This window comes from Phoca vitulina, unplaced genomic scaffold (assembly GCF_004348235.1).
Source record: "Phoca vitulina isolate PV1807 unplaced genomic scaffold, GSC_HSeal_1.0 scaffold7, whole genome shotgun sequence".
Taxonomy (NCBI): Eukaryota; Metazoa; Chordata; class Mammalia; order Carnivora; family Phocidae; genus Phoca; species Phoca vitulina.
Genome location: NW_022589710.1, coordinates 44,588,466 through 44,604,161, shown reverse-complemented (window position 1 = coordinate 44,604,161; position 15,696 = coordinate 44,588,466). Strand labels below are relative to the sequence as shown.

At 38.2% G+C, this 15,696-nt stretch overlaps 1 protein-coding gene across 2 annotated transcripts in view; it reads right to left on the bottom strand.

Annotated features, from left to right (window-relative positions):
* BBOF1 (basal body orientation factor 1) overlaps positions 1-15,696 on the bottom strand; it is a 39,440-nt gene that overhangs the window by 4,608 nt on the left and 19,136 nt on the right. The window contains exons 5-11 of one of the 2 annotated variants that reach the window (XM_032405559.1): positions 11,993-12,073; positions 8,887-8,957; positions 7,966-8,110; positions 6,388-6,881; positions 3,872-3,973; positions 629-703; positions 345-459 (exon numbers count right to left, since the gene is read on the bottom strand). In XM_032405559.1, the coding sequence (XP_032261450.1) occupies positions 345-459; positions 629-703; positions 3,872-3,973; positions 6,388-6,881; positions 7,966-8,110; positions 8,887-8,957; positions 11,993-12,073 (1,083 nt within the window). Of the gene's footprint in view, positions 1-23; positions 460-628; positions 704-3,871; positions 3,974-6,387; positions 6,882-7,965; positions 8,111-8,886; positions 8,958-11,992; positions 12,074-15,696 lie in introns of those variants that run through there. The other variant, XM_032405558.1, reaches the window with a different exon arrangement.

Genomic DNA, 15,696 nt, shown 5'->3' with positions numbered 1-15,696 from the left:
TCCCAACTCTGTTCAAAGCCAAGAGTTATGTGGTCATTATGTTTATTCTCACATAAAAGATGGTACATACTTCGGCTAGCCTGTATATTTCACAAGGCAATTGTGAAAGGTTTTCCACATTTACTAAAAGAGGCACAAATGTGCATTTGCATTAAGTATAATATGCCTGCCATAGTGTAGATATGTTATAAAAATGTCCACGATCTCATACTAGTGTTATTACTCATTTCACTGATCCCTGAGAGCTCTTGGCTAGTAGAGAAAAGCACTATGACTTAAGAAGTTGCATGGGGAAAAGTATCAGTTACTATGTGTATTGTTTGGTTAGATTACAGACTCCTTACTATGTCAGACTCTCGTGATCCTTTCTGAATATTGGGTATCATCACTTCACCAGAAGAGTCTGAGATTGGTACTTGCTGAGTGATGAAGGTTTGATCTTGAAGCTTACTGTCATCCCTGTAGTAATAACAAAATGACAGACCTGTCAGCAACCACATACACATGGAACTTGGTTCAGAATAATAGACTTGTCATGTAACTCCCACTCAGTTCTAGCACATATAAAATGTCCCCACAACCGTTGTGATCAGGCTCACAGTCATTGCTTTGTCAAGAGAGCTCTTACCCAAATTCCTTTGTCTCTCCATCATCAGGAATAACATGGTCTGGAATTGGGGGCCTAGAACGCTGGCTGTATTTCCTGTGGTAGGTAAAAGTTAACAATGAGTTAGTGTCTCCTCATGCCCCATATTTCAACTACACTTTTAAAGTGCTAAATGAAATGCTTCAGTTGGATGAGCTGCTTATTTTCAAAACTGAGCTTTACACACACATAGAGGCAGCATAATGTTAGGCAAGTTAATATAAACTTATTTTCTCTTAAAGTTGAGAAATGTTGAACTTCAATGGAAATACGGAGATGATCATGATGATGATACACATAATAACAGCTATTAATGGTGATGGTTAAGACTGAACCAGAGTACTGATCAGAAACATGGCCAGAAAAATTCCCTTCCCACAAAAAGAACCTCAGAACATAGAAAAATTACCCAATGGAGATAGACCCCGTATGAAATTTCTCCTTTTACACTGGAAAGTCTGGTTTAAGAACAGGAAATAATCATATCACTAATTCAGTATTCTAATGGAAAGTGAGCTTAACAGGATTATACAAAGTATAATAGGTTGATTTGCCAGCAGATAAAGACACATATTCTACTCCTAAAACTGGTCCTCAATTAGGTACATATGAAAGCAAGATAAACCCATTCAAAATATGGCCATATTAAATAGTCTAATAATGATGCATAAAAAAATGCACTTTGGATACTATTAGCACCTGAGTTACAGCCACAGTGATTGCTGATGCACTAGAGTACAGTTTATTGGTTATACTCCTTGACTTTGTTTTAAGCACGAAGAAAAATATCATACTATTAGAGTCACAATCATATAATCAACTGAACTCATAAACTTTCTAGTTATTGTCCTTGCCTTGACATTCATCATCTAATTCCTCTCCCCTCTGGCTTGAGCTTTCTCATTAAACTCATCTTCACCTCACATTTCACTATTCTATTCCCATCTTTTCCCTTCATCCAACTCTGGCATGAGATTCCAACAGGCTTAGACTTGTTCCATTGTGGCCAGATTTAAGTTCATTGCTTTGGTGTGAAATATTTCTACTCAAATTCCTTTGTTTTTCCAGTGTTGAAAACAACACAGTATGGAACTAGAACTGGTTGTTTCTTGGGGTACAGAAAAGTTTACTTACAATGAGACAGACATTCTGTACCTGTGGTCTGGATTCTGCCTCCACCTCTTAATAAAAAACAAAAAAACAAAACTTTGGAAAGGCCATTCAAAGTCCTCCATTTTCCATTACCCTGTAATTCTTTAAACTCTGCTCTTTTCGTTGTCCTCTTACTTGTTCTCCTGTTTATTTTAGTGGTTATTCCTAGCCTCAGCCCTTTACTCTTCTAACCTTCAGACACTCTCCTACACTCAACTACCAGTTTTCACTAAAAATGCTCAAATCTCCCTCCCTAAGCTCACCTGTACGCCAATCCCTATTTACAAATGCCTTGAGTATTTTTCACTTCAATATATTGCCATCATCTCCAATTCAAACTGAAAACTTGCTATTTCTTCTGCCCAGAATGTTTTTTCCTCCACCCTCTGCTCCTATTTACCTTTTAGAGGTCAGCTCAAGCTTTTACTTCCTTAGAAACTTTCCTGAACTCCTCAGTTAGGTCAGATTCCCCTAATCTAGGCTCTCTTACCGCTATAAACCACTCCTTTGAGCCAATGTCATAGTTCTACTTTTATATTTGTGTGATGATTTGAATAATGTTTTTCTTCCACGTAGACTATGAACTCTCTGAGATTAGGAATGATGTCTTTATTTGCTCAACACTATATCCTCAATAAGTAGTAGGTACCCAATATGTATATGCTACATGAATTCATGGACAGATTAAATAAAATTTAAACATTTCCCTCACGCTGGCTTTCCAGATTTTTCATTTGCCTTTCATACCACCATTCTTGCATTTCTAAGCCAAACACCTTAAACTTTTACACTTTGCTTTCTTTATTCCTTTTGTCTTTTATCACCAAGTCCTGTTTCTCCTTCCTCAGTGTCTCGGTTTGTCCCTTTTCTCTGATGGCTTCCATTCCCGCCTATACCCACAGCGCCACACGTCCAGAGGAGCATGACAGCTTCTGCAGGTTCCCAACTCTACTTCTGTCCAGCGGTCCACCCTACGTGTCACCGCATCAGGTTCAGATCAGCTCTGAGAACAGTGGCCTGTGAACCCTTCCAGTGAGACAGTATGAGAGTAGGGCTTATTGCTCTTGTATTCTTTCAAGGCAGAAAAGGAAAGTGTGTTACACTACTCTAGAATGTACAGTGGCATAAGATTTGGGTTTTTCTGCATGGTTTTTAAGGTACCATCAAATTTCTTCAAGCTGGGAAGTGTTTCCTCAATGTCCCCCAAACACCCCACCTCCATTCCTACCTCTGGGCTTCTGCTTAGGCTGTGTATTAAGCCCCTTGACTGATGTACCCTTCCCACTCTGTCTACTACTCTCTCCTGCAAAGCACCCCGCAGAGTCATACTCTTTCAGTCTTCCTGACTACTGTAGGCCACTGACATACTGTCTGAACTCCGATGATACTTTATTGTGCCACCTAACGTTTTTCTTTGCTGTTTGGTTTTGTTTGGGCAACTAGATTATAAACTCTTTGAGATCAAGGGCAATGTCTCTTAATTCTTTTGAATGCCCATAGTAACTAACATAGTACCAAGCATGTAAGCAATTAATAAGTGGTTGATTTATTATAGCCATTTTATAGTTCACTACCAGTGTTACAGTCACTGATAAAACATAGAGGAGAAAGAGAGTGAAATGAATCATTAAAAATAATTACTTGGAATATCTGTGGATTTCTGTTTTCTTTTCTAGGTCTTTTTCTTGGTATTAGATATTCTCTTGATTAATAATCAGCTTTAAAATCATTTACTTATCTTTGCAAACCAATAAAATCCTAACAATTACTGTGCTTCTCTTCGGTGACCATTCATTCAGCTTAGCAACATTGTACCTTCTCAGCAAGCATTACCTACAACATCTAAGCTGTCTCTTTCCTCTCCCCTTTAATTCCAACTCATCTTTCATTTTTGTGCTTATTCATTCATCTCCCATTCTTCATCTCTGTGAGTGGCAGGTGCTAAGCAGTATGACCACTTGATATTTGGTCCTTTCCCATTCCTCTAATCCTAAGTGAGAATAAGTTCATTTTCCTATATGGTTTCTAGGTTTGATAACAATTTGGTATTTCGCTACAGAAATAAGGAGTTACCTAGGAACAAAACCATTCATTTTTGCAAAAAGCAATCTCAAGACTTTCTCCTTCTGCTCCCAGGTCAAATCTCCAATATCCACATTTCCTTGAATATCGGTCCTGAATAATTTCAAAGATAAAAAATGAAACAAAAATATAGCCAAAGTAAGCATCTCATCTTTTTAAAAAATATGAACTATGTAAACACGAGAAAATTTCCAAACCATAAATGAATATTAAGAGGCTTCCAAATGTAATGACTACAAAGCAAACTGTGTCCGCTACAAAATCATAAAGTTGAAAAGGATATCAATATGCTAGCCATTCTGAAATGTTATGTAGTCATTAAGATAAAAATAAGAAAAACTATAATAAGAAAAAGGTTTGTGCTCAAACAGTAAGCAAATTAGAAAGTTGTAATATAACATGCATCGCAATACAAAAGGAACAATACAACAACAAAGAACATTTACAAGGTGAGATTATTGCTAAACTCCTTTTAACATCTTTTTGTATCAGATATTTTGCTGTGAAAACAGAGTGATAAGAGGTACATTTAGAAAATAACACATAACTTATCTAGCCTATTTTCTTAACTCCAAATAAATCTGCAGCTAAGCTTTCCAGGCAGGTCTTTATCTACACTATCACTTTCCCAGAGGATTCATAGTCTATTTGCTATTTATGAAAGGTGGCTGACACTGTAGAGAATACTGATGTTGTACCATGGAAGAAACGTTTTTGCACATAGGTCAATTGGGGTAGTTTTCTTTAAAAGTTTAGGTTTTGGGCGCCTGGTGGCTCAGTTGGTTAAGCGACTGCCTTCAGCTCAGGTCATGATCCCGGAGTCCCAGGATCGAGTCCCGCGTCGGGCTCCCTGCTCAGCAGGGAGTCTGCTTCTCCCTCTGACCCTACCCCCTCTTGTGCTCTCTCTCACTCTCTCTCCCTCCCTCTCTCTCTCTCAAATAAAAAAAAAAATCTTAAAAAAAATAAAAGTTTAGCTTTTGCCTTATGATCACCGTATACTTCAACTTTCCTTCCCCAATCTGCCTCTTAAGCAGATGATGTAATATTTTAATCACCATTTCTGCCCTGCTGGTACAGGCAATAGAACACTGAGGTTAAGATGAGAAGTTGTTCAGTAGCAAAAATGTCACACAGAGGGCAGAAGAAGAAGAGCCCAGTTTCTGCAATAACAATGTGGAGAATCATTTTATATACCTCCCTCTGAAAACTTACTTACCACTTTGGAGACAAAAATATAAAAGAAACTGCCTTATGTATGGTAGGGACTCAACTTGCTTGACATATTAAATTTAAAAAAAGGAAATTACAGCGAACCTCTTGGTAACAGAAGTAACAGACTTCTGAATATGGCAAAAAGTTTTTAAAAGTCATAGTATGGATATTTTTGAAGAAGAGTCTTGTCTTTCAGAAGCCACAGACCATGTCCAACCTTCCCAACCGCTATATAATTTAAAAGAACCTACAAATTAGTCCATTATAAAACAAAGCAGAAAACTCATTTGGAAGCACTGTTAACAAGATGTTTAGTACATAGTAGAAGGGAGTCCTTTTAAGTTTCTTGAGTTAAGGCCTTTGAAGAACCTAATTGCCCTGGGATATAAAACTTTTTTTTCAGTGGGACGCCTGGGTGGCTCAGTCGGTTAAGCGGCTGCCTTCAGCCTGGGTCATGATCCCAGGGTCCTGGGATCTCCTTGCTCAGCAGGGAGCCTGCCTCTCTCTCTCTCCCTCTGCTTGTGCTCTCTCTGTCAAATAAATAAAATCTTAAAAAAAAAAAAAAGACTTTTTTTTCAGAATAATCTTTAAAATGCACTATAATTTATGGGTTAAGAGTGCACTGACAAACAAAAATGCTAACAGGAAGCAATCATTGTATACAGTCTGCAACTGTCTCAAGCATCCTGCTACCTTTATTACAGTGGCAGTAGATCTCTGGAGTATATTTTGGAAACTTGGGGGGACTTTCGGTTAATACAATGATGGGGACCCACTACTGGATGTCCTCCAATCCATGGGACAGTTCTGTACAATAAAGAATTATTATGAACTGTTATATTGGTTTTTTAAAGTATATGTTTAGTTAGATATTATTACCTATGAATTTCATCTCAGAATAGTAAAGGAAACATTACAAAATATTTGTGAAAGTATGCTTATCAAAAATGTTTAAACTGAATCTGATCAAACCTTTATAATGAGTTTACAGAAAGTAAAATAAAAGAACACATTAAAAGATATTACAATGACATTCTATGGAACAAATGATCAGTCTCTTTAAGAAGTCTCTGTGATGAAGAAAGGGAATCTACTAAGAATACCTACTAAGCCCCACACACTGTCCTAAACATAGGGGTTATAAAGATGAGTAAGATAGTTCCTGTCCTCAAATAACTTAGTGAGTAATCTATTCAATATTTAGATATTAGCAAACTGAACTTCTGAGGGTTCTTATTTCTCTAAAGGACACAAAAATAGCACAAAAGATAAAATATTAAAGGCATGATTAGTACCATTTCTCAGCCTCCATAAGATCTTGATTCACACTATTGGTGCTGTGCTCTTTGCCATCAAACGTTCGGATTTTGGGATATTCTGTTCTTCCTGCACATGCCTCTCTCATTTTAAAATTGAAAGCAGCTTGAGCTACCTGTTTATAATGCTTCCTGCTAAATAGGATCTGTTGCTTCACTTGGTGTAGAGCATCTAAAAAGAAACTTTCCACTTCTGTTCTCTCATCCAGTATGTTCTTGGCCAGCTTCTTTACTCGATTCAGTTCTCTGTCCTTCATCTGGAGAAGTTGCTGCAGCTTGTCAATTTCAACCCGCCCTGCTTTGTTCTCTATCATTGTCTGTTGCTGCATTTTACAAACTTCAATCTCAAACTCTCTGGTCATACAACTCAGGGCAGTCTCCAAGTTTACCACCTTCTTCTGAAGAGTTTGGATTTGCAATCTTTGCTGGGTAAGTTGCATAATCTTTTCCTTAACCAACAGATCATTGATCTCCTAAAAACAAAGATGAGAGAGGTGAGAGGTTTTTTTAGTCAATTTCAGAACTTAAAAGTTCCTTACTAAATTTCATTACTTCAGGAGATTTAAATTTGATGCCAGGTTGAGATGGTGATATTTGGTGTTCTGTGTATGGAGAGTAAAAAACATCTGAGGGTTCTTCTCTGGGCTTGTGAAGGCCACTACTTTTCCTAAGTAAGAAACTGTCCTTCCTTTAAAATTCTGAAAGTTTAAATATTTTGTACTATGGAAAGGGTAATTTCAAAATCAGTAAGACTATACAGTAACACATTAACAACTATATACTGGAAATCGGCCATAGGCTAGTTGCCTATTTCTTTTTCTTTTTCTTTTTTTTTTCATTTTCCCTTTCCTCCTTAGTGATAAAACTCTAATTTTATTCAGGAAAGCAGGAAGCCCAACTGAAAATTCTCAGTCCCCCTCACAGTTCAGCAAAGCCATGTGGCTAAGTTCTGGTCAATGAAATGTAAGTAGAAGTGTGTGCAGGACTTCCAGGAAGACCTCTAAAGGGAGGGGCATACTTTTTTTCCTCCTTGTCCTTTTTCCTTCCTGCTGTCTGAGTAATGGTTAGAGTTTTAGCAGCTGCTTTGGGCCATGAGGTGACTTTGGGGCTGTCAGCCACACACTGCTAGAATCAAGGAAACAGCCCTGTTGGCTTTGTGGCGCTACCATTCTAGCTCTGGATTGCTAACCTCCAGACTTCCCTTAGGGGCGCGAATAAACCCTTACATGGTAAAGCCATTGTCGTCAGGGCTGTTACAGCTGAACCTATTCCGAAGTGATTCAGAGACCGACTCTTAGCTAAGCAAAGTAAAATGAGTATTCTGAGGTAGTAGAGGATAGGAGTTATTTATGTGATACATTCTTTATAAAGCCAAGTCGAATGCTTCTTATGTCATTCTTGTAATTAATCCTTTCAGATAAGAAAGGTACATTACCCAGACAGAAGAAAAATGGTCCCATTGTCCTTATTATACTCAATTTTTCATATTTGCCAACCCAATCCTTAAACAAACAAATAGCAGAAAGATAGGAAATGAAGTCTAAATGGAGTGGGAACCTTTTGATGTAAAAGGAAAGTCTGAGTCTCTTGCAACTTCTGGGAGTTTTTTTGTAGAGCATCAGCTTCCTTCAGATGATATGCAAGAGCTTTCTGGAGATAAACATTCTCTTTAAAAACAGCTCTTCCAGCATTGTTCAATTGCCTGAAATAGATAGATATAAGATCCCAAAACACAGGCCTAAGTATTAGATATTATGAAACTAAAACAATGATTGCCTTATCCCCCAATATTAAAAATAATGCCCACCACTTATTTAGTTAATGGTGGGTACTCAACAGTTAGGTGGGAATCTTGTGACTAAGTTCTCATCAACAGGAAAGTGAAAAGTTATGTGTTACTTCCAGTCCCAGGCAGTTAAGAGCAGACAGGAGTTTCCCATGCTCTCTCCTGTCCATATGACTGGATGTGAAGAAGTCCAAGATGGAAGCAGCCCTGGTTTCTGAATCACCACTCAAGTAGAGCTATCAGACTCATATTGGATTGTTAAGTGAGCAAGAACTAAAGCACTGAGACTTGGGAGTTTATTTATTAACACAATACAATTGTTATTGTCACTAACATACCTCATGACAACTCTGTACAGTTGCTATGATTATCTGCATTTTTAGGTGAAGAAATTTAATTTCAAAAACTTTAGGAAATCTTCTGACAGTCAGTCAGTCAGTCAGTAAGTATACATATTGGGAACCAAAGTCTAAATTGAAAGCTGGGGTTCTTTCCTCTACACCACCCTGGTACAGAAAGGGTGGGTGGGAAAGGAGCCAGGACACAAAGAGAAAGAAACAGTGAGGGAAAGTAAACAAAAATATTTGAAGAAAGCAAACCGGGAGAGAAGGGGGAAGACAACATAATAACAAAACACCAGCAAAGAGGTCAGAGAGGCTATGAGAAAGGAAAAGGAGACAGCAGTCTCTTACACAACAGCTTCATGGTGAGCTCTCTCTGCCAGCATTATTATCTTCTTTTCAGCCTCTTGTTCTAATCGGTGCTAAAAAAGAAAAGAGGCTATTTTAATACAGAGTTATATTTCTAACAAATTTACACATCAAAAAGTGAAGTATTGATTTCATAATGTCAAATAAAATACTCCTGTCACATGACCTGATGTGAAGAGCTCCAAGTACTGGTGGAGGAGCTAGCAAAGAGGAGAGTGTGAACACGGGAACCTCAGGATACCTCCAGGTCTCCCCATTAAAGAAGGAACATGACATGAAAATACCAAAAAAAAAAAAAAAATCTACATCAGTATTGGAAAGTATTTCTCCCAGAGCTGGGAGAAATTTCTGCTAAATACAAAGTGGCAAGAGTCATTTATTTACTTATGCAACACACTCCTATTGAGCACTAATATTGGCCCAGATTTTTTAGATGCTGGAGATTCTGTGGTGAAAAAACAGATAAAGTCTCACCTTATATTCTAGGTGAGATCCAAGCAACAATAATAATTAAAATGCATTGAGCATTTACTATGTGCCAGGCCTGGTTCTAAGAGCTTTATATTTATTATTTACTTCTCACAACAACCCTAAGAATCAGACACTATTATTATCCCCCAAAACAAGGACTGAGGAAATGGAGGGAAGGAGAGGTTAGTGACTTGCGCAGAGTTAGATAGCTAGTAAATGGCAGAGCAGACATTCATAGCAGGCAGTGTGACAAGTAAGAGAATTAATGGACTGTGATAAATGCTGTCAATGTAGTAAGCGAAGTAATGACACAGTAATTGAGGGAGATTCTTTTAGATTGGGGTTTAGGGAATCTATCTCTGAGGAAATGACATTTGATCTCTGAAGAATGAGAAGAGCCAGGGGAGCCTGGGTGGCTCAGTTGTTAAGTGTCTGCCTTCAGCTCAGGTCATGATCTGGAGTCCTGGGATCCAGCCTCACATCAGGCTCTCTGCTCAGCGGGAAGCCTGCTTCTCCCTCACCCTCTCCCATTCCCTCCTGCTTGTGTTCCCTCCCCCTGCTTGTGTTCCCTCCCCCTGTGTTCCCTCTCTCACTGTCTCTCTCTGTCAAATAAATAAATAAATAAAAATCTTTAAAAAAAAAAAAAGAATGAGAAGAGCCAGAGCTGGAGGAAGAACATTCTAGAAAGGAACAGCAAAGTACAAAAATATGCCATTGGGAAAGGGCTTGGTGGTTCAAGGAACAGAAAGGATGACCAGGTGGAGCATGCTACGGTATGAGATGAATAAACAGGCTTACTGGAAAGCCCACTGCCATAAACCAGCAGCACTGGGGTTCACACCAGCGTAGGAGTTCGTACCTAACCAGGGAGTTTGTCCCTAACATGGTGAGATGGCTACTGCTGAGGCTGGCCATCCCAACACTCATTCCCATCCTCCCTTTTCCTTCCTAGCTTCCATTAGGGTCTAGAAAAACAACACACTTTCCCAGCATCCAATATAACATGGTTCTGGCCAATGAGATAGATGTAAGAAGAAATCTGCTAAGAGCTTCTGGGAAAGCTTTTATGGTTTGCAGATCAAAAAGGACAGACACAGCTGGAGCCTCCCTTCTTCTGGCCTTAAACACAGACAAATCTTAGAGCTGCATTAACCATCTTGCAACTATGAAGGAAAGGCCAGCAGCCACCTACTTCCAGACAGAAAAATCCTATTTATATAAGCACTGTCAGTCAGGTATTCTATAAACGGACCAAGCACTCCTAACCTTTGTTTGTAGAATAATACAGTTAGCAGGGAAGAGATCAAGCTTAGGGTGGGATAGAAGGAAAAGGCAATTGAGAGCAGCCCATTTCTGAGGACTTCCATTCCTAACAGTGCCAGGAAGTGCTCAGGGGGAAAGCACCAAGATGCGGGTCCTGCCCCACTCCTAGGTTATTCACTACATAAACTGGAAATCCAGAGCCACTTTTTGAAGCAAATCCTTTATCTAAACCTGATGTGAGTACTTATTTGCCCCACCCTCAACCTGCTACGTCCCTACCAATTTCTGAAAAAAATCTGTTCAGTTCTTCCTAAGAATGAAAAATTAGAAGAATTAAAGAAAAACCATGGGTCCTCTGAAAAGATTGTGCAGAAGAGAAGTGTTCCAATGCACTTCCCACAATTTGGAGAATTAACATTGGAGACATCCAATGTTAATTGGAGAAACATGGAAGTTTGTGATATGCTAAGGAACATTTTTGAGCCCCCTTTTATTAACATCCTTAGTTTAGCTTGGCTTGACTAGGGAAATACCTTCATGAGTACCAGAGTGACAGCTCCCATCCCATCCCCCCCCCCATATAATGTGGTACATGCCGCTCTTCTTCCACCAAGGGAACACCAAGCTGAGGCGGGTGTGTCTTGAAACCTTGGTAAGATGACAATCCCTCTTGAGGATTTCAAGAATCTCTAACTAGGGGCACCTGGGTGGCTCAGTCCATTAAGCATCTGCCTTTGGCTCAGGTCATGATCCCAGGGTCCTGGGATTGAGTCCCACATTGGGCTCCCTGCTCAGTGGGGAGTTTGCTTCTCTCTCTGCCTCTGCCCATTCCCCTTCCTCTCCCCCTCCCCCTGCTCATGTTTGTCCTCTCTCTCTCTCTCTCAAAAATAAATAAATAAAATCTTTAAAAAAAAAAAAGAGGTGCGCTTGAGTGGCTCAGTCGGTTAAGTGTCTGACTTCGGCTCAGGTCACGATCCCGGGGTCTTGGGATCAAGCCCCGTGTTGGGCTCCTTGCTCAGCGGGGAGCCTGCTTCTCCCTCTCCCTCTGCCTGCTACTCCCCCTGCTTGTGCTCTCTCTCTCTCTCTCTGTGTCAAATAAATAAATTTTTTTAAAAATCTTAAAAAAAAAAAAAAGAATCTCTAGGAGGGGGAAAAAGGACTAAACATTGAGATACCTTGAACAAGTTTTGTTTTCTCTGTTTTTTCTTTTTTCTGCTGTGATTTGATAAACCCTCCTCTAATAAGATCCAAAGGAAAGGTTGATATGCATATAGACACTTATATCGTTCTAGTAAATAAAATATTTCTTTTTTTAAAAACAAAATATTTCTTAATTAACTCTAAAATGTCCTACCTTTTCTTCAAAAAACTTGCCCTCCAATCTTCTAAGAGTCTCCTGATGTTTCCGCTCTGTGTTCCTTAAATTCTCCTTCAACTGTAATTAAAACAACAACAACAAAAGATCAATAGGAAATGGGGGTGATTGAGGCACATTCCTGGAAAATTCTCAATAAAGAAACATTTTCTGTTATACATTATTTCTTTTTTTTTTTAAGATTTTATTTATTTGCGAGAGAGAGAATGAGAGACAGAGAGCATGAGAGGGAGGAGGGTCAGAGGGAGAAGCAGACTCCCTGCTGAGCAGGGAGCCCGATGTGGGACTCGATCCCGGGACTCCAGGATCATGACCTGAGCCGAAGGCAGTCGCTTAACCAACTGAGCCACCCAGGCGCCCTGTTATACATTATTTCTTAATCCTGAATACAGAAAAATTCCATGTCCCTGCCCGTGAGCACCAGCTTTCCAACCAATCTTCTACAGACTTACAAGATCAGTATTGAATTTTTAAAAAAGCTGTTCATGAACAATAGTTCCCAGGACAAGTTGTTCTCATAATCATATTTTTCAAATATCATGTGGACTCATAGAATCATAATATTTTAGAATTGGGGCACCTGGCTAGCCCAGTTGGAGGAGCATGCAACTCTTGATCTTGGGGTCATGAGTTCAAGCCCATGTTGGGTGTAAAGATTACTTAAATAAATAAACTTTAAAAAAATAATATTTTAAAATAGAAAGGGATCTTAAGAGTCACAGTAAATACAATTTCCTACTTGATATAGGATTCCTTCTATGAGAAAAATAGCTACAGACAGAAGTATCACTAATTCAAACTTCATTAATTCATTAGACTAGCATTTCATAGTTCCCATTTTTAGAAAATTCTTCTTAGTATTAATCTAAAACACATCTCCCTATGATTCCCACAGATGGATCCTTCTGTCCTCAAAACATGTTTACATGGAATAAAAAGGACATAAAACTCTTCTAGGCAAAGAAAGGTAAACTAATTTAAAGCTACGATTCTATAGTCTACATTTCCTGGCAATCAGTCAGGCTGAAATAGCATACTCAATCTAATCTTCACGCCGTAAAAAAGGCAGCAGAGAAGGGTTTCCGCAAGAGACAGGCCTTTCTCACTTGCCAACGGTTTTACTCTGGGCTAATCTCTTAACTTCTCTAAGTCTCAGGTTCCCAGGAATAAAAAGAGAATAATAATAGTAACTAGCTCATAGGGTGTGGCAAGGATTAAATAACAAACAATACATGTAAAGTACCTAGAATAGTAACCGTTTAATATAAAACCTAGTTATTATTATATCTACTATTATCCTCCCTTATACTTAACAATTTTCCTGTCCTAATTGTATTAAATCTCCATTTCATAAGATCTCTTTCAGATGTTCTTTCTCCCTATATTTCTCATACAACTTTTTAAAAAATGGCCTCTTACATCGTTAAAGACTGAAAATTAATGTCAATATACAAGTTTATGGAAATGTCTATCTAATCTTCGCATGTGCAGGGATGGACCTTTCATATGCCATTGGACTCCCTCAAAAATCCATAAATTAACAAATCTTTCAAAAAATAATTAGGTAATGCCTATCAAAAGCCTTTAAAAGTTTATGTTCTTTAACCTATAAATTCCACCTCTAATTGGGATGCCTGGGTGGCTCAGTTGGTTAAGCGTCTGCTTTCGGCTCAGGTCACGATCCCAGGGTCCTGGGATCAAGTCCCGCATCAGGCTCCTTGCTCAGCAGGGAGCCTGTATCTACCTCTGCCTGCCTCTCTCTCTCTGACAAATAAATAAATAAAATCTTTAAAAAAAAAATTCCATCTCTAAGAAGTTACCCTAAATGCTAATTACAGATGTAGAAAAATATTGTTACTAGATGTTCATCATGGTGTATAATAGTGGAAAATTAGAAAGAAGTCCAGGGGCACCTGAGTGGCTCAGTTAGTTAAGCATCTGCCTTCAGCTCACGTCATGGTCTCAGGGTCCTGGGATCGAGTCCCACATTGAGTCCCACATCAGGCTCCCTGCTCAGCGGGGAGTCTGCTTCTCCCTCTCCCTCTGCCCCTCCCCACTGCTCATGTTCTCTCTCTCTCAAATAAATAAAATCTTTAAAAAAAAAAAAGATTGTTACATATTCTTTAAAAAAGAAAAAAGAAAACAGTTCAGATGTCCAACAAGAAGGGACCAATTAATAAATCATGATACATTGGGGTGCCTGTATGGCTCAGTTGGTTTAGCTTCGGACTCTTGATTTTGGCTCAGGTCATGATCTCAGGGTCATGGGGTCAAGCCCTGTGTCGGGCTCTGCGCTGAGCGTGGAGTTTGCTTGAGATTCTCTCCTCTCTCTCTCCCTCTGCTCCTCACCCTCCTCTCTCTCTCTCTCTCAATAAATAAATAAATAAAATATTTTTTAAAAAATCATGATACATCTACCCAGTGGAATTCTATGCATCTAGTCAAAAGATTTTATAGAAAAGTATGTAATGGTTTTGAAAAATGTTCACAATAAAAGTAAAAAAGTCAGGTTAACAGTTTGTACATAATGACCTCATTTAAAAAAAATACCACATATTTTTAAATGTTTCTACATAGAGGAAGAAAAATGGAAAGAAAATATACCAAAATATTTACCAGTTATCTCTAGGTAATATAATTGTCAGGGAGAGCTTTTAATTTTCTTTTTTGTCAGCTAGATTTGCTGAAATGGGTATTATCACTTTGTCAAAAGAAGAAAAACTAAAACAAATTATTAAAAATAATAACTGCAACCTACCAATGTACACTCCTTCTGTTAATCACATAGATATCATTTTTTCTTTAAAATTCATGCTTTGAATACCTTGTGATCATCTAAATTTAATTAGCCTCTTTTAATTTGTATAGTGAATTCTATACACACACTTTAATTAATTTTCTTCCTTTATGTATACACCCTCTTCCCATTTTAAGTTCATGGGTCCCTACACCTGCCTTAATTCTTCCATATTTGGGATTCCAGAGAACCACCTTATTTTTTCCCATAAGCCAGTATCTTTTGCCTTTGAATTTTAAGTCTTCCTGGCCCATGGCCCTTTTTGAAAAGTCTGAAATCTATTTCTCCATTAGGTGGCAAAATTGTTCTTAAGAAATCATACTGCGGCCCACAAGAATATGCACTAGTTGATTCACTTTGATTCAGAATGTATACCTATACTTCCGATAGCTATTTTGAGAGTTCCTAAAAAGTTACAGATCTTAACTTGATTCAGTCTTTAGCATTTTCGTCTAAAAATTTTTTTGATATTCCTTTTAGAAAAATTTTAAGCTTTTTTGAGGAATTATTAACAGTAAAGTATTTCACGTGTATATTATGATGATTTGATATACATATACATTATGAAAGGATTCCTCCCATCTAGTTAATAGAAACTTGATATTCCTGCAATTACATTTTTAATGAAAAGACCTACTCAGCATTTAACAAAGATTCATTGAGCATTACTGTGTATCTTGTATTTCAATGAATACAAAGGAACAACACTGTTCATGCCTCAAAGATTGTAATCTAGCAGGGGAGATAAGACAAATGATAAATATGTCAAGGTAGAATGGGCTAAAGTGTATAAAAGAGATACAAAATGCTGTGAAAACACACAAAGAAAATTATTACTTTTTTTGCTAATAATCTTTTTATTTTTTCTCTTTTTTCCAGCTTTATG